The sequence below is a fragment of the Dipodomys spectabilis genome, unplaced genomic scaffold (genome assembly GCF_019054845.1).
Source record: "Dipodomys spectabilis isolate Male_0828 unplaced genomic scaffold, ASM1905484v1 ptg000478l, whole genome shotgun sequence".
Lineage (NCBI taxonomy): Eukaryota > Metazoa > Chordata > Mammalia > Rodentia > Heteromyidae > Dipodomys > Dipodomys spectabilis.
In genome coordinates, this window is record NW_024871155.1 from 329857 (window position 1) to 355967 (window position 26111).

Below are 26111 nucleotides of genomic sequence, written 5' to 3' on the forward strand. Positions count from 1 at the left end.
AAAAGCTGTTCTCAGCCTAAATACTTTTGTCAGGCTCCATATTGCAGAGCAATAAATTGATATCCAGGAGCCTGAGGATCAGCCCCTTTGAAGCCTAGTGATTTGGCTAATGACTACTTTGAGGTTCAGGTCCTAGGAATTTGCCTAGATCCTTGCCCTTGGGGCTCATATCTATTCGATTACAGAGAGCAAACGCAGGAAGAACGTTACCATCTGTGTCTTTGAAAATACTCCCTGTTTCCCTGAGAGCTTTCAGTTTCCTTAGTGGTATTTTAGGGCAGGACCATTTCTTGTAGGTGTCAGAGTGTGGGGAACCCCAGTGAAGTTGGTAGCTTCACCCCTAGGAAAGGGTTAACTTGAGTGTGGCATTGGGGGGGAGGTGAGAAATGGGAACTAAAATTGCTTTGGACATCTGAGCTGGGCTTTAATAAGATATTCCAGGTGGTCAAGAAGTAATCCTAAAATAGCCTAGATACTTAATTGCTTTTAAAGTCAGTCTCCTTCTCTGGGGAGGTACAGCCCTAAGGAATGCAGTGCTGGCTCCTAAGCTCTTAGAAGGGTGGTCTGGTCGGGTTGTTTCCCCCCTCCCCACCACCCAGTAAACAGAAAGGCCCAAGTAGCCTTCTTGGGTCAGGTGACATTTGCTAAATTTTCCCCTTCACAATAGAAGATTGGCCCTAAGCCTTTGGCTCCTGCCAGCTGCCATAACCTGGCTGGCTTTCTTCGTGCTGCATTATTGGTCTTGTCACCCTGTCCCCTCAACAGTAGCTTATTTTCATTAGTGCTCCCAGATTTCCTGCTTGACTCCCTCCCAGCTTCTGTTTGCACAGGAGCAGATTTTTCTCACTGTAGGAATTCAAAGCCATCCTTCTTTCTCTCTTTTACCCACAGTCCTGGTCCAGCTGACTTTCAATTTGGCTGCCTCTTCCAAAAGCCATTTCTCCCCAGCTCAGCTCCCCTCTCTCCCTAAACCTAGATTCTCTGCTACATAGTCAGCTACCCTGGCCAGGGCTGCCTTGCCCTATAAGACTTCAGAGCCTCTTACAAAAGCAGTAATGCAAATCTCCAGTGAGAGGTATCATGAAAGTATATTAAATAAAGAGGGTGACCAGTGTCTTATTTGAAAGATTAAATAAGCTGGACACATTTGGTTCATGCCTGTCATCTAATTACTTAAGAGACTGAAATCTGGGGGCTGGGAAGTTGGCTCAGTGGTAGAGCGCTTGCCTTGCATGCCTGAGGCCCTGGGTTCGATTCCTCAGCACCACGTAAGCAAAAAGAAAAAAGCCGGAAGTGGCACTGTGGATCAAGTTGTAGAGCGCTAGCCTTGAGCTGAAGAGCTGAGGGACAGCGCCCAGGCCCAGAGTTCAGGCCCCATGACCGGACCCCAAAAAAAAAAAAAACAAAATAAAAAAAAAAAAAAAAGAGACTGGAATCTGAGGATCGTAGTTCAAAGCCAACCCAGGCAGGAAAGTCTAAGACTCTGTCTCCAATGAACCACCAGAAAACAGAAGTGGAGCTGTGGCTCAAAGTGGTAGAGCCCTAGCTTTGAGCAAAAAAGCACAGGGACAGCATCCAGGTCCCTAGTTCAAACCCCACAACTGACCAAAAAAAAAAAAAGCTGAAAGTGGAGCTGTGAGTGGTAGAGCACCAGCCTTGAGCAAAAAAGCCGAGGGAGAGCATGATGAGGTCAAGCCCTCGTATTTGCACACACGTTAAAAAAAAAATCTAGAAAAAAATCTCAGCAATTAAAAAAAATTTAATGGACTAAATACAATTGTATTGGTGTTGTTTGCTTCTCCCCTATGGTACTGGATTTGAACCCAGATCCTTGAATGTCCTCCACTGAGCTACAACCCAGCCCCAGTAATTAGTTATGTGCATTCCATGAAGCTCTTCTCTGCCCTTTCCCCTTAGAACCTTCTGTAGTGTCTGATAGATCTCAGAATACATGCATTGTTATACATGCATGAACAAAAAACATTGAAATAGGAAACCTACCCATAGTGCCAACCCTGGTAGGTATCTACATACATTTACGTAAGTATATTTTTTCAACAAAAATGGGTTGTCAAAATCCAGAATGGTGCTGTAATCATTTGTTTTTCTGTTCATAAAACATCCACTCCTCCCCCCGTTCACAGTTCAGAGTTTAAATTTCCTCCTGGCATTCAAGGCATTTCACAGCCCGTTTCCCTCCCTGCTAAACCTCCCTGCCAAAACATGTCTTGTTTATCCCCCACTCAGTGCTCATTTAAACTGTAAATCTCCCCTAGCCCAGCCTGTGCATCTACCTTGGGGCACTTTTAGCCTGGTACTGTTAAATGTGTATGTGTGTGCTCAGCTTACTTTCCAACTGGGAAGTGAAGCATGTGGGAGAGCTGCTTGAACAGCGCGCCCTTTCTACCTGTGATGGCTTCTCTGGAAATCTATGCTTCTCAGGAGAGAATGGGCCCCTCGAGTCCCTGTGGTCCAACCTTTTCTCCTGTGGAATTCCCTATCCCTTACAGATGATCTTCCAAAGACAGAAAGCTGCCTAACCCCAGAGAAGGCTCACTCGATTATGAGTATTAAGACTGAACCCGAAGTCTTCCTCCTGACCAGTTCTTTCCAGTATCCTCAGTTTTTTGCCCACTTTAAAGAGAAGGGCTGCCCTGCTCCTCTTCCACAGGTACCCTTTCAGGGTTTCCATCATAGTGAACCTCTTCACTTCCCTTCCGCCTTGTTGCTCTTCCAGGGCTGTTAGATGTTAGTTTCTTTAGAGACGTTCTATGTACATGGCACGGTGCTAGATGCCAAGTTCCTTTGATTCCTCAGAGATATAATCCTCCTCTCTTTCTACCTCCATTTCCATCTCACTCTCCTGGTCCACTGTCCCTTGGGGGCTAACAATAGGGGCTCATCTAGTGTGGATGGCCTTGGAGACAGGAATGAAGGTTGCCCCTATCAGTAACCCCAGATAACTCTCCAGGGCAAATGTTTTCTGAGGGCTAGTTTGTGTGTGGCTCAGGGACCCAAATGAAGTTCATGAGATGAATCAAGGAATAAAAGAATCTTCCTGCTGGCTCACACTTGTTATCCTAGCTATTCAAGAGGCTGAGATCTGAGAATCAAAGTTCAAAGCCGGCCAAGTTAGGAAGACTCTTACCTCCAGTTAGTCACAGAGAGCTGTGGCTCAAGTGGTAGAGTTCTGGGTTTGAGTAAAAAAAAAAGTTAAGGGACAGTGCACAGGCCCAGAGTTCAGTTCTAGTTCTCTCTCTCTCTCTCTCTCTCTCTCTCTCTCTCTCTCCCCCATTGGTGGGAGCCACCCAAGGCCATAATGTGCATGTTCTGTGGACAGATTATTCTTGGCCTTTCTTTTTCCCTTCATAATCTCCCCACTGTGCTTTCAACCTTCAAGGAAGCATGGTGTCACAAAGCATGCTGGACAGTCCTGGGCTTGAGCTCTGGTGCAGGTTGCTTGAGTTTCCTGAGCCATCATTTCCCCAACTCCAAAATAACCACTTCTGCATTGTCGAATTAGTTGAGAGAGTTCTCTAAGGCTCCTGGCCCAGCCCTTGACATAAGGCAAACAGCAGCTTCCTTTCCTGCCCCCCTTTTTCCTCCCTACCCTCTCACTGCCATTTTGGAGGGATTTAAAGACAAAACACTTTAGCTTCCATGGTGAAAACTGGAGCTGGATGCGAGCATAGTTGCCAAAGCTCATCTTGGGTGGGTATTTGGGAACAAACTGTTGGTTTCCTGTGAGCTCCTGGTGAGATCAAAGGTTTAGAGAAGGCTGAGGAGGTGGTTAATGGCTATGTGAACCAGCTTTCCACACATCTCTGGGCTGTTTAATACTGTTGTCTTGTGCCTAGTAAGTGATCCTTTTGCATTAAAAGAAAAAAAAAAATAGGGCTGGAGGGCTGGGAATGTGGCTTAGTGGTAGAGTGCTTGCCTACATGCATGAAACCAGGGTTTAATTCCTCAGTATCACATAAACAGAAAAAGCCAGAAGTGGCACTGTGGCTCAAATGGTAGAGCACTTGCCTTGAGCAAAAGAAGCTCAGGGACAGTGCTCAGGCCCTAAGTTCAAGTCCCAGGACTGCCTCCCCCACCAAAAAAAAAAAAACATGTTAAGAGAAAGGTACTGCTGCTGCTCATAGGGTTACAAAGCTGGTCCCAGTAGGGGGCACTTTCCATACCACCATGCTTTCCTCATGGACCCCTCTTGATCCTGAAAGGCTGTATGTGTTTTGCCCCTGTTTACAATCTCTACCACTGTAGCCTCTTATTTGTTAGTCATACTCTGTGTGTGTGTGTGTGTGTGTGTGTGTGTGTGTGTGTACGCACATATGCGCTGTTACTAGGGCTGAGACTCAGGGTCTGAGTACTGTCTTTTAGTGTTTTTGCTTAAGCCTGGGGCTCCTGGGGCTCTACCACTTAGGCCACACCTCTACTTCTGTCTTTTTGCTGGTTTCCAATCAGATCTTTGGATCTCATCCTCCTGTGTAGCTAGGATTACAGGCCTGAGTCACCAGGACCCAACTGGGCCTGCTAAGTGTTGATAGGCAGAGACACCTGCTGAACTGCATAAGTGACATATGTTTGATTTTATTTGATTAGAGTTGAGAACCAACTAAATAACTTCTTAATCCTGTGAAAGAGAGAAGAGAGGCAGTGGATATAGAGGGTCCTGGGAGACATCCCTGTCTCTTGGCAGGTGTGTCTGAGCTGGGGTGTGTCAGTGCAGGAGCACAAATCATCAGAATATGACCAGGCGGCTGCATGAAGGAGCTAGTATTACAGATTGGCTCAGAAGGACTGGTGGGTTCAGGAATTCTAGTTTAACTGCCTCAGGCAAAGTAATGAGTCTTAGACATTTGCCCATCATCCCCACTGAATATTTTAAGTTAAATAATGCACAAAAAGAGCCAGGTAAGCCGAGCACCTGTAATCTTAGCTTAGGCCTGTAATCCTAGCTACTCAGGAGACTGAGATCTGAGAATCAAGGTTCAAAGCCATCTTGGGCAGGAAATGTCCGTGAGACTCTTTATCTCCAGTAAACCACTAGATAACTGGAAGTGGCACTGTGGCTCAAGTGGTAGAGTACTTGCCTTGAGCTGAAGAGCGCAAGGACAGCGCCCAAGCCCGGAGTTCAAGCCCCACCACTGGCAAAAAGAAAAAAAAAGAGCCAGGCACTGTTGGCTCAAACCTATAATCCTAGCTATTCAAGGGGCTGAGATCTGAAAATTGTGATTCTTTGTTTGTTTGTTTTTTTGGGTCCGGTCATGGGGCCTGAACTCTGGGCCTGGGCGCTGTCCCTCAGCTCTTCAGCTCAAGGCTAGCCCTCTACCACTTGAGCCACAGTGCCACTTCCGGCTTTTTTCTTTTTTCTTATGTAGTGCTGAGGAATCGAACCCAGGGCCTCTGGCATGCAAGGCATGCGCTCTACCACTGAGCCACCTTCCCAGCCCTGAAGATTGTGATTCTAAGCCAGCCCAGGCAGATAAGTTTGTGACATTCTTATTTCCGTTTGTGACACTCTTATTTCCAATGAACATCTGAAAAGTTGAAAGTGGAACTGTGGATCAAGTTAGTGCCAGCCTTTGAGCACAGAAGCTCAAGGACAGTGCCCAGGCCCTGAGTTCAAGCTCCAGGACCAGCACAAAAAGAAAGAGAGAGAGAGAGAGAAGATAGATGCTGGGACAACTTATTTTCTTTACATTTTCTTTGTTCTTTTCAAATTTCTTGTATGCCAGTACTAGAGCTTGAACTCAGAGCCTGGGTGCTGTCCTTGAGCTTTTTCACTCAAGGCTGGTGCTCTACCACTTGAGCCACAGCCTCACTTCCGGCTTTTGGGTGTTGAATTGGATAATTGGATATAAGAGTTTCATGGGGCTGGAAAGGTGGCTCAGTGGTAGAGCACTTGCCTTGCATGCTTGAGGCCCTGGGTTCGATTCCTCAGCACCACATAAGCAAAAAGAAAAAAGCCAGAAGTGGTGCTGTGGCTCAGGTGGTAGAGCACTAGCCTTGAGCTGAAGAGCTGAGGGACAGTGCCCAGGTCCAGAGTTCAGGCCCACTACCGGACCCCCCCCCCCAAAAAAAAAAAAAAAAAAAAGAGTTTCATGGACTTTTTTTCTTAGGCTGGCTTCAAACTGCAATCCTCAGAGCTCAGCCTCCTGAGTATCTAGGATTACAGGAATGAACTACTGGCACTCAGCTTCCAATTTTTTTTTTTTTTAAGCTGACAGTTCCTTTCTGTGGAATGGCTGAAATAGTGCAGTTTGTAGAACTCAGTGTTGTATTTCCATCATCTTCTAGCTGGCACCCTGACCTCTGTGGGAAACTGAGTCTGAGTTGTTAGGTTGTTAGTGATTAAAATCTGGTCCACAAGCAGATAGATTTCTAAGCCGAGTGCTTCTCAATTCCTGGCAACAACTGTGCTCTGAGCCTCCCCCAGCCCCCAGGCATTCTCTCCCTGGAGCCCAGCTCACACTTGGGTGTTTATTTTCACATACAGTCCCGTGGCTATACTGGCATTGGTGGCTTGTTCTCATCCCCTCCCCCTTGCTGGAAGAACCCTGGCCTGGCTGATTGGAGCTTGTGGATTTGTTTTCTCCACCTGAGTGTTGCATAGTTTCCAAGTGAGATTTCAGAATGCCTGCAAACCACTGTAATTAGTAAAACACACACACTTATACACACACATACACCTTGTTTTCATCTCTGAATGACAGAGAAAGGACCTTCTTGTGACCGGCATTGAGCTGCCACAGTAAAGAGCTGACAAAACAGAAGCTGTAGCACTGATCGCCCATTAAACAGGGCTCCAGGGTAATCGACTGTCCAGCAGGAATTACTGGCTCAAACAAAACCCCTGGGCATTAGGACCTACTGCAGTCTTTGTTGGGGGGAAGGGCAGGAGAATGGAACTCTGTCTGGTTTTGCTGACCCGACAGACATCATTCATCTTGATTATTCATTGTGCTACTTGCTGCCAGATGACACTAGATTTCTGGTGACTATAATTACATTGTAGGGTTGAACTGAACAAAACCCCACGCCCTTCCTCCTGCTTGGTTGTTTATTTCCCCGGGCTGATGGTTCCATAAGACAGGACATAAGGAGAGCCTGGTGTAGGCACTGTCAGATGGCATTTACAGAACAGAGTGCTTCCTTACACACTCGCTTCCTTACACACTCGCCTTGTACTAGATAAGCAGGGAAAACATTTGGTGGAGCTGTTTTATTTCAATTGACAGGACATCACTTCTCCCTCAGCCCTGCCTCGCTGTTGTGACTTGGTGCTGTGAGGAGGAGGGCCTGCCTCTCAGAGCCCGCTTTGAGTAATGGAAGCCAACTGTGGGTCCCCAACATAGCTGAATAATGTTGCAGTTGGGTGCTGGTGGCTCATGCCTATAATCCCAGCTACTGAGGAGGCTAAGATCTGAGAATTATGGTTCAAAGCCACAGTAGTCTGAGAAAGTCTGTGAGATTCTTACCTCAAATTAATAACCAGAATATCAGGAAATGGAGGTATAGCTCAAGTGGTAGAGCACTAGCCTTAAGTGAACAAACCAAGGAACAGCACCCAGGCCCTCACTGTAAGCTCTATGACTGGCACAAAATAAAAAAGAACAGAAGTATAGGCCTGTTTTTGCCCTCACCTTAGTCCATTGGACAGTTTTAATTAGACCTAACCAATTAAATAAAATCTAGGATTATATTATGATGAAAATGAACTCTTGGCTTAGGGGCCCCTAGTCTGTACCCCAGAAACAGTCTCAGGCTGTGGCAGCTCTTATAGCACTGAAGTGTTCATCGTGAAGCTTAGGGCTTCTGGTTGAGGCTTGGCTGAGACAGACCATGGCTTTGGAATCCTTGTCCCCTCTGTCCTCACTCAGTGTCACATGGGGAACCAGGTTTGCATCTTCATACCTGTTGCACAGTGCTCTTATTTTGTGATGGCTCTTGGAAAGTCAGCACCATGAGGGTCTTAGAACCCTGGGTTTTGGTGTCCTATGACCACAGCGTTATTAAGCAGGAGGGGTATCCTTACATTTCCTCAACAAAAGGACCCCCTGTTGTTTTGGAAACATTACTGACAGCAGCAATGTCTCTGGAATTAGAGGTAGTCAGCTGATGCCCAGGTATAGCACAAATGCTGAAGTCATTGCCTCCCCCGACGTGGAGCCCTGGCCTTCTACTCATTCTCTTCCCATGCCCCTCTCAGCATTGTGTTCTGTTCCCTTCAGAATGGTGGTTTGGCCTGGAGTGATGATGCTGACGGAGGCCGGGGAAGAGAGATCTCACGAGATTTTGCCAAGGTCTGTAACGAGCATCTTGTGGGGTAAAGATGGGGAGCATTTGTGCAGCGGGTTCTGTCTGGCACCCAGGGAGAGGACGTGAGTGGCCAGTGAGTCACATTCATAACTATTTGAATGGTTGTACAATCTCTGGTCTGAGCCTTTGTGCTGCAAGATGTAATGTTCACTGTGGTTTTGTTGTTGTTTTTATTTTTATCCCTGCTTGGGGTCTTGATTGCAGCTATATGAACTGGACAGTGATCCTGAAAGGAAAGAGTTCCTGGATGACCTCTTCATCTTCATGCAGAAGAGGGGTGAGTGTGCACTTTCCTCATGGTTCAGTTCCCTGGGTGTTTGAGTGCCTACTGCATGAGCTCCCCACCCACCCTGGTCCACCATGGCATGACTGCTGATTATCCAGATACTCGAGCACCAGACTGAAGAGGGCAGAGAGAATCTAGGCAAAACATAGATTTGGTCTTGCCTTATTTTTGCCTCTCTTCAAATTAATTGGCCTGTGGAGCCACTTCAATTTGAATACACTTATTAAATCTTAGCCATACAACTGCTTTGCGAATGACAGGACACAGGCCCTCAGGTAGTTTTGGAAAGTCTGAAATCCATAGAAAAGAAGGGAGTACTGGTGCTTAAACTCAGGACCTGGGCACTATTCCTGAGGTTTTGTGCTCAAGGCTGGTGCTCTACCACTTAACTCACACTTAAGTCGTCCACTTCTCACTTTTTGCTAGCTAATTGGAGATAAAGAGTCTCAAATCCCTGCCCAGGGATGGCTTCAAACCATGAACCTCAGTTCTCAGCCTCCTGAGTAGCTAGGATAACAGATGTGAGCCACCAGTGCCCAGCTCCAACTTTGTTTTCTTATCCACTAGCTCTTTGACTGTTGCATTCACTGACTTGTTTGGAACATTCTTGTAGTTTAAGTGTACGGTACTGGCCATCTGCTTTATCATGAACCTTCCCAGTTCTCCTCTTTTCCCCCACTTGACCCCCAATAGCCATCTCCATCCTAGACCATAGCATGACCAAAGTGAGCCCAGCAGCTCAGCTCCGTGGCCTTGGATACCGCTTAGCAGTGGGTCAGCCCTCAGGAAGCTTGGCCAGGTCCCCAGGCTCCCTACAAGGTCCAGTCCACATGGCTTCGCCTTCATTACCCCATGACACAGAGAGCTGTTCCCCCAGCTTTCTCCCCAATATGGAATTGAGTTTCAATAACTTGATTGAGAGACCTGGGAATGAAGTTCTCTTTCTTTCAGGCTCAGCTATATATGGCAGCTAAATATTTGGAGATCCCTCACTCTCTACATATTCTCACCCACCCCTACCCCCCCGCAGTGTCTTCTCCGCCCTCTCCCCCTTCCTTTTCTCCTACCCCCTACCCCTTTACCTTCCAAAGCCTTCTTGGTGGTGGGGCTATTACTGCCAGCTTGTGTTCCCCCTTATATCCCTCCCAGCCTCCAAGCCTGTCAAAACAGTTTAACTGGCCCTAATTAGTTTACTCCAATGGCTATCTGGAGCTGCATGTGTTAGTATAAAAGAAAACAAGAATAGAATCCTGAAAGATAATGTGACTGGCAGCAGAGAAACTCCCTGGTTGTCGGAGAGAGAGAAATCCACTTAATACCTTGGTCTCCCCTTCCAATTACCTTTTAATTATTTACAAGCTTCACCAGCCCAGCTGGTGCAAACTCAGGCGCTGATCCCTCTCAAAGGGACTTCCATAGCAATATAGATTTTAATCAGCAGTGGAGCTCCATTGCTTTACTTTCTGCTTTATTGTTTTCCTCCCTTCCCAGAAGGAGTTTTAAAGGAAAGTAGAAGTTAGATCAGCCTGGCCAGCAGTGAAGATCAGTAATTGTTTACTACTGCACGCCTGCTCTGAACCAGGAGCTCCTGGAGGAAAGCTGCTTGGTCCCCCACTGCTAGCACCTCCCCAGGCAGGGAGGTGCTCTGGTTGGTGTTCCTGACACTGTTTGCCAGGCAAGGAGGCCGAGCTGCTTTGAGCTTTGGGTACATCTGCCTCATTGCTCCAGTTCAAAGACCGGTGGCTCTGTTGAAAGACAGCCACCCTGGGCTTGGGAGTCAGCAGCAGAGAGCCTTCGTTGCATCCTGACCAGAATCCTGGAGCTTCCAGGTTGCCATCTAGTGTGTGCTCCCACACCCACACCAGTGCTGGGGCCTGAACTCAGTGCCTGGGCGCTACTTTATCTTTTTCTGCTTAAGGCTCATGCTCTACCACTTGAGCCACACCTCCACTTCCAGAGTTTTGCTGGTTAATTGGAGATCAGCGTCTCTTGGACTTTGCTGCAGGGACTGGCTTCTCACCATGATCCTCAGATCTCGTCTCCTTAGTAGCTAGGCTTATAGGTGTGAACACCAGCATCTGACTTTGTAGCATAGTGCTGAGTAAACCCAGAGCAGCAATAAGTGACTCCCTTGGGTTAAGTCAACTTACAGCACTCAAATCAGATATTTCACTGTTTGCTGGCATTGCCGAGGAGAGGGAGAGGTCATCTGCCGCCTCCTCCACTGCAAAGCTTCCTGCTCTTAGCACTCTGCTCGGCCCTTCCCTACAAGGTTTCCTGCTGTCAGCAGTCTGCTAGATACTCTGCTGTGTCCTCCCCTACAAGGCTTCCAGTTCTCAGCACTGTCAACATTGGGACTAGATGATCCTTTGTTCCGGCTGCACTCCTGTGCAAGGATGTTAGTGGTATCTTTGGCTTTCTCCACTAATTGTCAATAGTGATGCTCAGAAATACATAATGTAAACGGCCCCCGAGGGCCAAAATGCTGTCTGGGGAGAGGGTTAGAAAGGGGAACAAGAAACAAACTTTTGTCCTGAGGGGGAAAGAAAAATGCAAATCATTCTACCTCAGTTTAGAGTGGGCTTGTATGGAGAGAGGCGGTGGCTTCTGGCTCCCTCACTGGGACATGGGACTAAGTGCTAGGGGAGTTGGGGCTGGGCCCTGTGTGTCCGAGGCCTGAGATCACCTTCCTGGAACACTCTTACCTGCTAGTCTAAATTGGAGTGGTGGTTCAGGCCAACTGGGAGCAGATTATACTTTTAATTATGTGACTGTGCTCTCCTCACAGAATGATGAGGCCAGGGGCCCTCAGACAAGTGTGATTTGCCATTCCCAAAGTAGAGTGTCTGGACCCTTATTTTTGTGCCAGTACAGGGCATTGAACTCAGGGCCTAAGCACTGTCCCTTAGCCTTTTCACTCAAGGCTAGTACTCTGACTTCTGGCTTTTTGGCAGAGATAAGAATTTCCTGGACTTTCCTGCCCAGGCTGGCTTGGGATTACAAACCTCAGATCTCAGCCTCCTGGGTAGCCAGAATTACAGGTGTGAGTTTCAGCCAGCACATTGGTAAGATGAGCACCCAGCTTGTGGAAGATCTTGTTAGCAGAGACCAAGGAAAAGCCTCATAGACCTCAGAAGTAGATTGGGATTCTCAGTTCGAAAGGCCTGGTAATGCTGGCCTGGGCCGTGAGTGAGGCGAGGCAGGGCAGCTGTGACACTGAGATCAAGGAAGGCAGCACACAGCAGGCTGCCGGGATGACTGCAGCTGCAGGCGATAAAACAGCTGTGTGGTGGAGCCGGGCATAGGCAGTAACTGCTGCTTTGTGCATGCCTCTGGCTTGTTAACACATTTGGGTGAATTGAACAGATGGGCCTTTCAGCCTCTGCCCTGCTTTCCAGGCCTCCAGGGTGACCCTAGCCCAGCCCACAGTGCCGCCTACCAGCAGGGAAGCCTGAGAAGAATGAAGTGGGTGGAGGCAATGCCCGTTCTACCCGTCTCCTGCTGCCCTGGGGCTCAGGCTGCGGTAGGCTGGGTGTAGAGGCTTGTGTTAGACAGGGCTCTGAGCTGAAGGCAGACAGGCCCTTCTCCACAGTCTGTCTTTTCTTTTTTGCCAGTCCAGGGGCTTGAACTCAGGCCTAGTCACTGTTCCTGACCTTCTTTTGCTCAAAGCTAGCACTCTATCACTTGAGCCACAGCACCACTTCCGGCTTTTTGTATTTATGTGGTGCTGAGGAATCTAACCCAGGGCTTCAGGCATGCTAGGCAAACACGCTACCACTAAGCCACATTCCTAGCTCCCTCTCAACAATCTCAAGCATATCCTCCCATTCTGATGACTATACTCTCCTTGTCTACAAAAAGAGAAGGTAGCTGGGTATACCAGTGGCTCAAGCCTGTATCTGTATCCTCACTACTCAGGATGCTTGAGATCTGAGGATCATGGTTCAAAGCCAGTCTGGGCAGGGAAGTCCTTGGGACTCTTTATCTCCAATTAACTACCAAAAAGCTGGAAATGGAAAAAGCTAAGGGACAATGCGCCCGGCCCCCAGTTCCAGCCCCAGTAGCAGGAGAGAGAGAGAGAAGGCTCATCACTTAGAGCCAACTTGGAAGCTTTTGTGTTCTCTCGCATGCTCCTGATTGCCCTGTTCACGCAAACCACCCTAGAGGAGCAAGAAACAGAAGAAATGCTTCTTTACCAGCGCTCTATCAAAATAATCATGCGGAAATACCCCAAGACTCTAAAAGAAAATATTTCTTTTCTTACTTTGCCGAATAATGAATTTCCTCCTTCTGACTGAAGCCACATGGAGTCACATGGTGCCCCAGAGTCTCATTTCCCCCAGAGCCATGGGGGGCACTGGTAGATCCCAGTTTTCCTTCTCTCTCTGCTTACCTTTTGATGCTGCACTGTGGGTGGCTCCTAAGACCTCATTCCTTCTTAAATTTTCCATTTAGTTTTCCAGGGCCCAAAGGGGAGGGACTGCTCTCTTAAGTCTGATCAGCAAAGGCTATATATATAAACAGTGGCATTTTTCCTTCCTGGGTGAGAAAACAAAGTGAATCTCCCTGATACAGAAGAGTGATGATGGTGACTTTGTAGCTGTTTTTCACTTGCCAGTACTGGGGCTTGAAACCTCGTGCTCTCATTTGGCCTCTTTGCTCAAGGCTGCCACTCTATCCCTTGAGCCAAAGCTCCACTTCCAGCTTTTATGCTGGTTGGTTGGAGATAAAGAGTCTCCTGGACTTTGCTACCTAGCTAGCTTCGAAATGTGATCCTCTGTTCTCAGCTACCTGAGTAGTTGGGATGACAGGCAATGAGCCATCAGCTACTTGTAGTTATTTTTATCATTAACCCATACACTTTACAGGATAGAGCAAAGGTTATCACTGGCCATGAAGAGTCAGCCCTGAGGTTAAGGGACTTCCTAAAACCAGAGATTGGACTTAGCACAGGGGTCTCCTGACTCCCTCCCTGCTCTGTGCCTTGGAGAAGTCCCTGTGAAGCTCCCTTACTTCCTCTTGAGCAGTGCACAAGACCCTCCCGTCCCGTAACATTTCCTGCCCCTCCTGCAGCTTCTTTTGCCAGTTGTGGGGCCTGAACTCTGGGCCTGGGCACTGTCCCTCAGCTCTTCAACTTAAGGCTAACGCTCTACCACTTGAGCTACAGCGCCACTTCTGGCTTTTTCTGCTTATGTGGTGCTGAGGAATCAAACCCAGGACCTCATGCATGCACAGCAAGCACTCTACCACTCAGCCACCTTCCCAGACTGCCTTCTGCAGCTTCTGAGCCACGATGGTCTGGTTAAACTGCATCTAACTGATCAACTCAGGGTAGATCTACCTTGTCTGCAAGAGGAGTCCTCCCCTCAGAATCAGGATTATTTCATGAGAAGGGAGATGCGACAACTTACTGGGACAAGGAGACTGCCACCTGTCAAGGCAGGATGGCAAAGGGGACAAACTCAGAATTCCACAGCAAGGCTGTTTTCCTGCCTTTACCCCCACCTGGGACTAAGGAACTGAGGACAAGTTTTGTCAAGATGTGGATGGTAGTTCTTCCCTCCCACCCCCACCCCCACCCCCCACAGTTCTGGTCAAGGCTACACATGACCTTGGATTTCCCCAGTGGATTGTTGGATCTGTTTTTGATGTGTATATACAAAGAATTTACTGTGGGAAAAGGGCTTGGTCTCCTCACAGTGCCTTTTGAGTGTTTTTCCTTCTGTTGTGTGCTTATCTGTCCATCTCGGGCAAGGAAGTGTTTGGGACGGTACTGCTTGCCTCTTGGAGTGGGGGAGCAGGTTTCTTCTATATTCTTTTAATCTTCCAGTAAATAGCCCAGGGCCCTGGAATCCCTTCCTGATCCAATAAAATATGTTGTATTTGCCAGGTAAAGTAGATTTAGAGGCTTTATTTTCTAACTTTATCCATAAGTGAAAATCTAAAATGAAAAGTGTGTGTGTATTGGTCCTGGGGCTTGAACTGAGGGCCTGGGTACTGTTCCTGATCTTTTTGCTCAAGGTAGCATTCTATCACTTGAGCCGGTTTTACTTCAAACTTTTTTGGTGCTTAATTGGAGATAGGAGTCTCACAGACTTCCCTGCCCAGGCTGGCTTCTTTGAACCAGATCTCAGCCTCCTGACTATCTAGGATTACAGGTGTGAGCCATCTGCACCTGTGCGTGTGTGCGTGCGTGTGTGCGTGCGTGCGTGCGTGCCTGTGTGTGTGTTAGTCCTGGGGCTTGAACTAAAGGCCTGGGTAGGTACTAGAGCCCAAGACTAGGGCTCTACTATTTGAGCCACAGCTCCACTTTCTTACCTGGGCTGCCTTCAGACCTTGATCCTCAGATCTCAGCCTCCTGAGCAGCTAGGAATACAGGCTTAGGCCGCCAATACCAGGTTTAAAATTTAGATTTTTAAGATCAAGGATTAGCTCTTGGTCTGAAGCAGATCCTGACCCATCAGCTACTTCTTTTTTTTTTTTTTGGTCCGGTGGTGGGGCTTGAACTCTGGGCCTGGGCGCTGTCCTTCAGCTCTTCAGCTCAAGGCGAGCGCTCTACCACTTGAGCCACAGCGCCACTTCCGGTTTTCTGGTGGTTTATTGGAGATAGGAGTCTCACGGTCTCTCCTGCCCGGGCTGGCTCTGGACCGCGATCCTCAGATCTCAGCCTCCTGAGTAGCTAGGATTACAGGCGTGAGCCACCGGCGCCCGGCCCATCAGCTACTTCTAATGTTGTTCTTCCTTCCATCTTTGGTACCCATTTAATGCCCTATATGTATCCAATTATCCACAGTTATCCATTGGGAAGGGAGATGGGTTTTTGAAAGATACAATTAATTTGAGAGGCCCACTTTCAGTTCAGCTTCTTCCCTTCAAAATATTGTTTGTTTCTCTAGCATGTGGGAAAATTGAGTGATTTAAGAGTTACCTCGCTTTTCTTTTCTTCCCTCCCTCCCTCCCTCCCTCCCTCCCTTCCTTCCTTTCCTCCTTCCTAGACTGGGACTCGAACTCTGTACCTTATGATTTCTCTCATCAGCTAGCATTCTACCAACTGAACCATGCCTCTGACCCCATATTTTGCCTCTTTCATCCCAGTACGAGCCAGTATATAGTAAATTCCTCGAGGGCTAAGCTAAGGAAGAGTCAGAATGGGTTTGGGACACTGGCCCCGAGTCCAGTGGCAGGGGTGACAAGCAGAAGTTGAGACAGTTACGCAGGCATGCCCAGGCCACAGGTGCTCTCCGTGCCTTCTCACGGGCTGCCCTCCCTTTTCTGCAGAGGGCAGTGGGTGTGGTCAGGCCACGATGACTACAGGAGGCCACCTGTGGGTTTGTGCCTGTAATCCTACTCAGGAGGCTGAAATCGGAGGATTGAAGTTCAAGGCCAACCAGTGCAGAAAAGTTTGTGAAACACTTAACTCCAGTTAACCGGGGGGGGGGGGGGGGGGGGGGTCCTGAAGGTGTGTAGCTCACGTGGTTGAGTTCTGGCCTTGAGCAAAAGGACAGCACCCAAGCCCTGAGCTCAAACCCCCTAATACCAGCATACAAAAAAGTAATTTAAAACTAGCCTTTCTGGGTAGTCATAAGGAGTGTGTATGGAATAATAAATTTGTGGCCCAGTGCTGTAGAGCAGTACAAGAACAGACTGCTGCTGGGCATACCTGGGACAAATTCAGGCAAAAGCTAGCAAAAAAAGAGTCGGGCGCTGGTGGTTCATGCCAGTCATCCTAGCTACTAAGGAGGCTGAGATCTGAGGATCGAGGTTCAAAGCCAGCCTGGGCAGGAAAGTCTGAGACTCTTACCTCCAATAAACCACCAAAAAACTGGAAGTGGCACTGTGGCTCAAGTGGTAGAGCATGCACCTTGAGCTGAAGAGCTGAGGGACAGCACCCAGGTCCAGAGTTCAAGCCCCATGACTGACCAAAAAAAAAAAAAAAAGCTACAAACTTGAAGGAATATATGTCAGAATAAAGGTCACCTTCAGGACCAGTGGGCTAGGAGAATTGGTATGGACTGAGCAGGACCATGACCAAGCTGGGATGGTCTCTGAGATACCCCAGTGGCTCTGGTATGCCCTGGTCTCCACCCTGCCTGTGGACTAGGGCGGTTCAAACTGCTGTAGACCTCAGGACACTGACACCCAGCTTCCTAGTAGGACGCATTTTCTACATAAACAACTCAGGGGCCTCGCCAGTCACTTCTCTTCTTGTTCCTGGGTAGCAGGACCAGAGCAGGGTGAGAAATAATGTATAAGGAGTCAGCAAGCCTGTTCAACCTAGGCTTAATGCTTCCAAGTTCCTGGTTGGCTGTCTTGACAGTAGGCTATGGAAATGATTAATGACCTTTTTCAAAGCCAGAAAAAAAGCCGAAAGGGTTCCTGGCTGCCCTAGACTCTGGGTCCTCTCCCTTGGCCAGTAGGCAGGATTACTGCCAGCTTTGGCCTGATTGCTGCTCATCTTCACGACCATGGACTGTTCTCTGCCATGGGAAGTAGCTTTCCCTTCAGCACTCTGGCATCTCTCATCTCTTTCTTCTCTTGTCCTTGCTGTGTCATCAGAGTGTAGTGATTTTAGTTTTGCCGTACCTGCTGTGGACCACTAGTGCCAGTGCCCTGTGGCATTCCCACCAACAAGGGTTAAAGCCCAGGAGTCTGCAGGCTTCATGGGGTTCCTCCCTGGTGCTCATAAAAGCTTTTTACATCCGTCCCTGGACTGCTGCAGGCTCCCTGGCTGGAATCTGATAAGGGGCCTCTTTGTTGCAACTGTCAGTCTCCTTTATTGAGGAGGGAACTGGAGACCAGTGGCATTTCTTGGGGTGCAGATAAGGCCCTGGATCCCTGTCAAAGAGCGTGATTAATTACCCTCAGTCCTGGCTCAGGCTTTGATCGCAGTGACGGACAGTCTGCAGGCTTCCTCATTGGGGCTCCTGCACACACACCCGCCATGCTGGGGTGGAGATCCACTGCCTGTTGGCCAGCACCAGTGCCCCACTGAGAGCTGTCTTGGTGGGGCATTTGCTTCTGCTCTGCAGGTTGCTTTTGCACTGAGACACAGGGTTGTCCTTGTCAGGAGGAAACAGGAAGGCCTTGTTACAGCCTTTCTTCAAAAGGCTGGTAAGGAAGCCACTGTGGACTTGAACTCCATGCACTTCAGACCCTTCAGAGGTCTGTGCAGCCCCCGTGGGAGAAACTCCAGCTCATCCAGCGCTGCTTGGCAACAGTACTCCCTCATTCAGGCAGCTTTCTAAAACCAAGTCACCTTTTTATTTATTTTGGTGCTGGTTCTGGGGCTTAAACTCAGGGCCTGCCTCCTCGGAGCTTCTTTTTGCTCAAGGAGGTAAGAGTCTCCTAGACATTCCTGGCCAGGCTAGTTTGAACCACAGTCCTCAGATCCCAACCTCCTGAGTAATTAGGATGACAGGCATGAGCTGCCAGCACCTGACTAGCTCCCTTTGGTAATAATGACAGTTATATGTATTCTTTTTTTTTTTTAACTTACACGGTTTCATAGGTCACTTGAACTGAAAGTTGAGTCGTGCAAATTATGATTTCACAGATGGGGAGGCAGAGTCCCAGACCGCTTATCTCCCAGGTCCATCCCTACTCTAGGCAGCCCTGATCTATTATAGGTTCACTCTGTGTGGCTATCCAGAAATTCCTGCATCTGTGGCAGTATTGCCTCTGCACACCTGTGTGCCTTTAATGGGGCTTGAATTCAAAGTTTAGGCACTGTCCCTTAGCTCTTTCACTCGAGGCTGGTATTCTATCAGCTCCACTTCTGGCTTTCTGGTGGTTGATTGGAGATAGGAGTCTCATGGACTTTCTTGCCTGGGCTAGCTTCAAACTGAAATCCTCAGCTGTCAGCCTCCTGAGTAGCTAAGATGACAGGAGTGAGCCACCAGCACCCAGCTTGACAGTGTAGCCTCTGACCTAAGCCACATCTCTGCGGGACGTGGGAAGTTCCCCTCTGGAGAACTGCATCCTCACTGTTGGCTCAGTCATGGCTGTGCCCACACACCACCCGCAGTTAAGACAGTCCCTTCATCCTGTTCATCCAACTTGCCTCCAAACAGTGATCATTTCTCAATCCTAGCTACCCAAAAGGAAGGTTGCAGTTCAAAGCCAGCCTGAGCAGGAAAGCTTAGGGACTGCAGTGTGAGCAAGTCACCTGTGTGGACAGAAGCTGCCATGGGAGTCCAATGGGGAGCTCGTGAGAGCCTGGTCCTGGGTGGTGGCTGCAAGCCCCAGAGGAAGATGCCTGTGAGAGGTGAGGCACCTCTGGGAGCCTCCTCAACTTTAAAGGGGAGAAGGAGGAGGGAGGAGCCAGGGCTGACTCTGAGCTTCCTGCCTCACCTCCCAGAACTGTGGCCTCAGTAGGAAAAATGAGCGGGGAGCCATGCAGAGGGAGCCAGTTAGGGATGCAGTAAGGGCACATTCTGAACAGGTGGCACATTACGCTGTCCAGGGAGAGCATGATTCTTCAGGTGGTGCCTGGCAGGTATGGCCTCGCCATGCGTGTTTGCACTGAGACGGACAAACATCACGTTACCGTGTCCTGCCAGGGAGCAAGGGCCGCTGTCCACACACCACAGGAAGACACTGACCCAAATGTAAGCTCTGATAATTTACATAGGAATTTGGGGGGTTCATTTCCTTGAGCTCAAGGCCTTTCTGCCTGAGCTCCCCAGGTGCTAAGGTTACAGACATTCACCACAACCAACAGCTTATTTTAGGACTTCTTTCTTGGTACTGGGATTTGAACTCAGAGCTTCACCCTTGCTTGGGACTTGCTTACTAGCTAGTATAGTACTCTTACTACTTGAGCTATTTTTCCAGCCCTGTTAATTGCTGGTAGTTTTGGAAATGGAGGCTAGTGAATTTTTCTTCCTGAGCTGGCCTCTTAACTGCAGCCCATTGGATCTCAGCCTCTCCTGAGCAGCTAGGATTATAGGAGTGAGCCACCAGCACCCAGTTTACTTTCGGATTTTTTTTTTTTTTTTTTTGGTCTGTCTCATGGCTTGAACTCTGTGCTTGGGCGCTGTCCCTGGACTCTTCAGCTCAAGGCAAGTGCTCTACCACTTGAGCCACAGTGCTACTTCCGGTTTTCTAGTGGTTTGTTGGAGAGAAGAGTCTCACAGACTTTCCTGCCTGGACTGGCTTTGAACTATGATCCTCAGATCTCAGCCTCCTGAGTAGCTAAGATGGATTTTTTTTTTTTTTTTTGGTCGGTCATGGGGCTTGAACTCTGGGCCTGGGCGCTGTCCCTCAGCTATTCAGCTCAAGGCGAGTGCTCTACCACTTGAGCCACAGCGCCACTTCCGGTTTTCTGGTGGTTTATTGGAGATAGGAGTCTCATGGTCTCTCCTGCCCGGGCTGGCTTTGAACCGCGATCCTCAGATCTCAGCCTCCTGAGTAGCTAGGATTACAGGCATGAGCCACCAGCGCCCGGCCTAAGATGGATTTTTTAAGTCAAACTGGATGGCCTTTGTATCCTGACCCTCCAGACAGCAGCTGGTCAAGACAGGGGTAGGGGTCTTTGAAGTCTGCAGGACCCCTCTTAGAAAAGAGGCCTTGGCCTCGCCGTGTCACATTGCTGCCTTCTTAGAAATGTGGGGAGTGCTTTGCACCATTCTTTGACTTGAGTCACCCTGAAAAGTTGGTGAGCTCACCTGTGAAGGCCCATCATGGGAAGATGAGGCGGAAGGGGTGCACATTTGAGGCCAGCCTGGGATACATAGCAAGACCCTGTCTCAAAAAAAGCCAACAACAAGCCGGGCTCGGTGGCTCACGCCTGTAATCCTAGGTACTCAGGAGGCTGAGATCTGAGGATCATGGTTCAAAGCCAGCCCAGGCACAAAAGTCTGTGAGGCTCTTATTTCCAATAAAACCACTCAGAAAACTGGAAGTGGCACAGTGGTTCAAGTGGTAGAGCACTAGCCTTGAGCTGAAGAGCTGAGGGACAACATCCAGGCCCAGAGTTCAAGCCCCATGACCGACCCCCCTTCCCCCCCCCCCCAAAAAAAGCCAACAACAAAAAGAGCCAGCAAGGCTGATGTTGAGCTGAGAACACTGGCATCACTTTAGGAGAGAATCGGAAACAAGAGCTCAAGCTGGCCTAAACCCATCAGGCAGCTTAGAGAGCCAGAGCCCTAGTGAGGTGGGGGCGGGGCAGGGAGGAGGGAGGAGAGGATCAAATGGGCAGCCTGCGTACAGTAGGAGTTTCCATTAAAAGGCAACAAGTCTTCAGCCCTGCCCCGGACGGTGACCCTTCCCAGCGGAATTCTCCCCTCTGACCTCCAGATCATTAATCCCGAGGCTGCCAAATGACAGTCATCCATCACGCCTCCTGACGAGCCCTGCCCGCCCTCCCTGCCGTCCCCTGGTGCTCATTAGTAGCCCTTCCTGCCCGGTGCCAGGTTTCCTAATCAAGTCTCTGGCTCCTCTCACTTCCCCTGGGGCTGAGGGGCGGAAGCTGCTCTGACCCTCCCTCTTTTAGAGGCCAGTGCAGGGGGAGGGGCAAACGATTAGTGGGGAGAGAATTGTTGAGTGGCTTTTCATTCCCCTGGAGACCTGTGTGTCCAGCAGCGCCTTTGACATGGCAAGGCACAGGGGAGGGAGAGCAAAAAGCCCTATCTCCATACTGCAGAAAGCAGGCTGTAAGTGAAGGAGCACTCAGGTTGCCAGTTCATAGTGAAGTAATGTGGAATTATACTGCTCTCAAAACCCAAATCACAGCTGGGGCTGGTGGTTCACACCTGTCATCCTAGCTACTCAGGAGGCTGAGATCTAAGGATCATGGTTCAAAACTAGCCTGGGCAGGAAAGTCTGTGAGACTCCTATCTCCTGTTAACCATTAGAAAACCAGAAGTGGAGCTATGGCCCAAAGCAGTAGAGCCAAAGCTGGGCACTGGTGGCTCACACCTGTAACTACTCATGAGGCTGAGATCTGAAGATCGTGGTTCAAAGCTAGCCTGTGCAGAAAAGTCTTGAGACTCTTCTCTCCAATGAACCACCAGAAAACCAGAAGTGGCGCTGTGGCTCAAGTGGTAGAGTGCTTGCCTTGAACTGAAGGACAGTGCCCAGGCCCAGAGTTCAAGCCCCACTACCGACCAAAAAAAAAAAGAAAAGTGGTAGAGCCATAGGCTTGAACAAAAAAGCTCAGGGACAATGCCCAGGCCCTGAGTTCAAGCCCCATGAACAACAGAAAAAGGAAGGAAAGATTACACACACCTTAAGTTGGTCTGGGCCAAGCCCCGCTTCTATTTGTGGATAGTAAGCAGATCCAGAGAGTTTCTAGAAATTGGGCCTTGGTCATCCCAAAGAAAAGAACTGGTAGCTGGATGCTATTGGCTCATGCTTATAATCCTAGCTACTCAGGAGGCTGAGATCTGAGGATCATTCAAAGACAGCCTGGGCAGGAAAGTCCATGCAACTCTGATCTCCAATAAACCATCAGAAAACTGGAAGTGGCACTATAACTCAAGTGATAGAATACTTGCCTTGAGCTGAAGAGCTGGGGGACAGCTCCCAGGCCCAGAGTTCAAGCCCCACAACTGACCAAAAAAAAAGAAAGAACTGGAAGACAGTCTGGTAGCATTCAGGTTTGAGGAGTTCGAGTCAAATAACGCGAGGTAGATCCATGAGCACTATTCCTGACTTAACTAAAGGTAGCTGGGCACGAGTGGTTTAACTGTAACCCCACTTACTCGTGAGACTGAGATCTGACAATCACGTTCACAGACAGTTTGGGAAGCTAAAGTCTATTTTTTTTTTTTTTTTTTGGTCGGTCGTGGGACCTGAACTCTGGACCTGGGCGCTGTCCCTCAGCTCTTCAGCTCAAAGCTAGTGCTCTACCACTTGAGCCACAGCGCCACTTCCGGCTTTTTCTGCTTATGTAGTGCTGAAGAATTGAACCCAGGGCCTCATGCATGCAAGGCAAGCACTCTACCACTGAGCCACCTTCCCAGCCCTGGAAAGGAGAGTCTTATCTCTAGTTAGCCATCAAAAAGCTGTGAGTGTAACTGTGGCTCAAGTGGTAGAGCACCAGCCTTGAGTGAAAAAGCTCAGGGACAATGCACAGCGAAAGTGAAAATTTTAAAAAGTGAGCATGTGTGATGCCTTCTCTCTCAGACTGTTGATGACACGGCCCTCTGTCTCTCGTTGGACTACTACAGGGACCCCCATCAACCGGATCCCCATCATGGCCAAGCAGATCCTGGACCTGTACACACTCTATAAGCTGGTAACAGAGAAGGGGGGCCTGGTGGAGGTCATCAACAAGAAGATCTGGAGGGAGATCACCAAGGGCCTGAGCCTGCCCACCTCCATCACCAGTGCCGCCTTTACCCTCAGGACCCAGTGAGTACGCTGGGTGTTGGACCAGGATGTGGAAACACAGGGCCCATGAAGAGGAGGCCTTCGGCTCCCCCGGGTGCTTGTTTCACTTAGGCCTCACTCAGTCCTGGCAAAGAGACACATCCTGCATCCCCATTTTCTAGTTTCTAGTCAGGCACTGGTAGCTCACACCTGTAATCCTGGCTACTCAGGAGGCTGATATCTGAGAATCAAAGTTCAAAGCCAGCCTGGGCCAAAAAGTCTGTGAGTTTCCAGTTAACCAGCAAAAATCCAGAAGTGTAGCTGTGGCACAAGTGGCAGAGCACCAGCCTTGCCAGGCAACTGACACCCAGCTCCATCAGATGGCTGCCTTGTCTTAACCACCATTTGAGTCGGTCTGGAGGAAGGTATAGAAATAGTAAAGGCAAGTGTGGCACTAGAGCGCACAGGCCAGAGGGGCTTGTTCTTTTGGAATGTTCTAGAAAGTTGTTCATGAAGAACAGGGGAGTGAGCAGCTGACATATCAGGTAACATGCTGTGTGGTCTTGTTGAAAAGATCAAGGTTTTTATCTGCTGGGGCTGCCCTGCAGAAGCCCGGGGCTGAGCTGAGATGGATGGCAAGGTTCTTACAGGGGGAGAAACTGTCCTGGAACAGGTGTCAGACTTGCACAGGGCAGGGGCTTCGCCTGGTGCCTGATGAGAAGCTTTCCTATCTGAGCAGCCTGGCCCAGCGACCAGATCGAGGAGCTACAGGACATGGGTCCTCTAACCGTTAGCTAAGATGTTACTTAGCTCCCTATGTGAGCCACACTGCCCTTTGGAGCAGTATGTAGAGGTGGCAGAGGGACCTGGGGCCCTGAGGCCCCCAGTCAAGGGCACCAACCTCCCCCCCCCGCCCCAACCTCCCGACCCCAGCTCCTTGGTGAGCCCCGTCTTATGTCCATGTGGTGCTGTGTTGGAGATGTTTCTCCTGCCTTCTTCCCCTGCAGGTACATGAAGTACCTGTATGCCTACGAATGTGAGAAGAAAGCCCTGAGCTCCCCAGCCGAGCTCCAGGCAGCCATCGACGGCAACCGGCGGGAGGGCCGGCGGCCCAGCTATAGCTCCTCCCTCTTTGGCTACTCCACCACCGCCACTGCTGCCCCCAGCACCCCTGCCCTTCTCTCACCACCCAAGATCCGTTTCCCCCTCCTGGGGCTTGGCTCCAGCAGTGGCACCAGTGCCAGTAGCCCTCGGATGTCCCCAGCCACCACTCTCAGGAAAGGTGCGTGGGGGGCTGGGAGGGAGACCAGTTTGCCAGGGTCTGAGCTGAGATGGGGTTTCGGGTCGACTGTGTCTGGGGACTGGTCTAGCTCATCCTTCACAGGCGACGGAGTCCCAGTGACCACAGTACCCGTGCCAAATCGCCTGGCTGTGCCTGTGAGCATGGCAGGACAGCAGGCTGGCACCCGCACTGCCACGCTGGAGCAGCTGCGGGAGCGGCTCGAGTCGGGGGAGCCCGCTGAGAAGAAGGCATCCAGGCTGTCGGAAGAGGAGCAGCGGCTGGTCCAGCAGGCCTTCCAGCGCAACTTCCTAAGCATGGCCAGGCAGCTCCCCATGAAAGTCAGGATCAACGGCAGGGGTGAGCACCAGCTCGGGGCTCCACACTCCTCTCCTGGCCTCAAAGGGGTGGCCATGGCAGCATACCACCTGGAGGACTTCTAAGGGGCCAGGAGCTGCCTCAGGCAGAGCTTTGTTCCCTGGCTGAAAGGAAAAGCAGCTGTTAGAGAAGGGGCCCGGGCAGCTTCAGTGACCCTCCCTCCACCCGCCTTTGATCTGTCCAAATTACAGGGCAGGGCTTGCTACACCTTACCCCAGCTCCATGTTTGGGAGGAAGATGTGACAGCCTTGTCATGCTGGGGGCTCGGCCAGGGCAGGGAAGTGGCAGGGCTGCCGGCTGCTCTCAGCAATAAGAAGTAGGAAATAGGCTAGATGCTGGGGGCTGCTCACGCCTGTCATCCTGACTACTCAGGAGGCTGAGATCTGAGGATCGAAGTCCAGTGCCAGCCTGGGTAAAAGTCTGTAAGACTTATCTCCAGTTGGCCAGCAAAAAGCCAGAAATGGAGAGGCAGCTCAAGTGGTAGGGCACTATCCTTGAGTGAGAAAGATAAATGATAGTGCCCAGGCCCTGAGTTCAAGCCCCAGTACCAACACACACACACACACACACACACACACACTAAAGTAGGAAATACAAGGTTGCCAATGTAATTGCCAGATTTTCCTTTTCCCTCATTCTCTATACCACACATTCCATTTCCCTCCTCTTCCTCCTCTTCTCTCCTTATACAGCTTTTCAGTGCCGTTCTTTTTTCTTCTTCCTCTTTTTTGGTACTGGGGATCCTGCCCTAGAAGGGGAGGCAGGTGTGAGGTGAGTGACAGATGCCCGCACAGCCCCTCCCTGCCCACTGTTTCCTGAAGGAGATACAGGGAGAGCAGGAGCTTGCCCCGCTCAAGGCCAGGTGCCCTGGTGTGTCACCCAGGGCAGAATCTGGGGTGATTCAGGCCAGATTCTCTGTGCCATTTGCCCAGATGGCCCTGCGGTGCTGAGTGCTACAGACAACCCCCTCTTCATGAAGGAGGAGGTCCTCAGAGCCACAGCTTAATTTCTTGGGCCTAATAGTAGGCTCTCAGAAGGACAGGTGCCCAGCCTGGCCAGCCTGCTCCCCCAGCTGCTGTCCCTATGCTGAGAGCAGTTGGGGGAGAGAGTTGGCCCTCCAGAGAAAGCCAGCAACAGGAAGTTGGCAAAACAGGCCCTCCTGGCAGGCCCTGTGCCCAGGAGCTGGTGAGCAGATGCTTTCTACGTGAGGCCTCCATCCGAGGTGGCCACGGCAGCAGCCCGGAGAACAGCACGGGGCCTGAGCAGCCTGCTTTCTGTCTGTCCCCTGCAGAAGACAGAGCTGAGGCCTCAGCTGCAGCACTCAACCTGACCACAAGCAGCATCGGGAGCATTAACATGTCCGTGGACATCGATGGTACCACCTATGCAGGTAGGTGGGGCCCTGAGCTCCTGGGAGGACGGGAGGGGAAGCAGCCATGCCAGATTGGCTTGCCCATGCTGCATTTGCAGGCCACAATCCTTGGGCCTGGGGCCTTATGGGACTGTTGTGGCTTAAGATACTTGGAGGTG

At 50.0% G+C, this 26111-nt stretch overlaps 1 protein-coding gene across 1 annotated transcript in view; it reads left to right on the plus strand.

Moving 5' to 3' along the window:
* The window catches only part of Arid3b (AT-rich interaction domain 3B), a 44495-nt gene that overhangs the window by 15543 nt on the left and 2841 nt on the right, over positions 1-26111 (plus strand). The window contains 6 exon segments of the mRNA XM_042668894.1: positions 8238-8309; positions 8530-8602; positions 22783-22966; positions 23932-24206; positions 24309-24563; positions 25873-25971. Of these exon segments, the coding sequence (XP_042524828.1) occupies positions 8238-8309; positions 8530-8602; positions 22783-22966; positions 23932-24206; positions 24309-24563; positions 25873-25971 (958 nt within the window).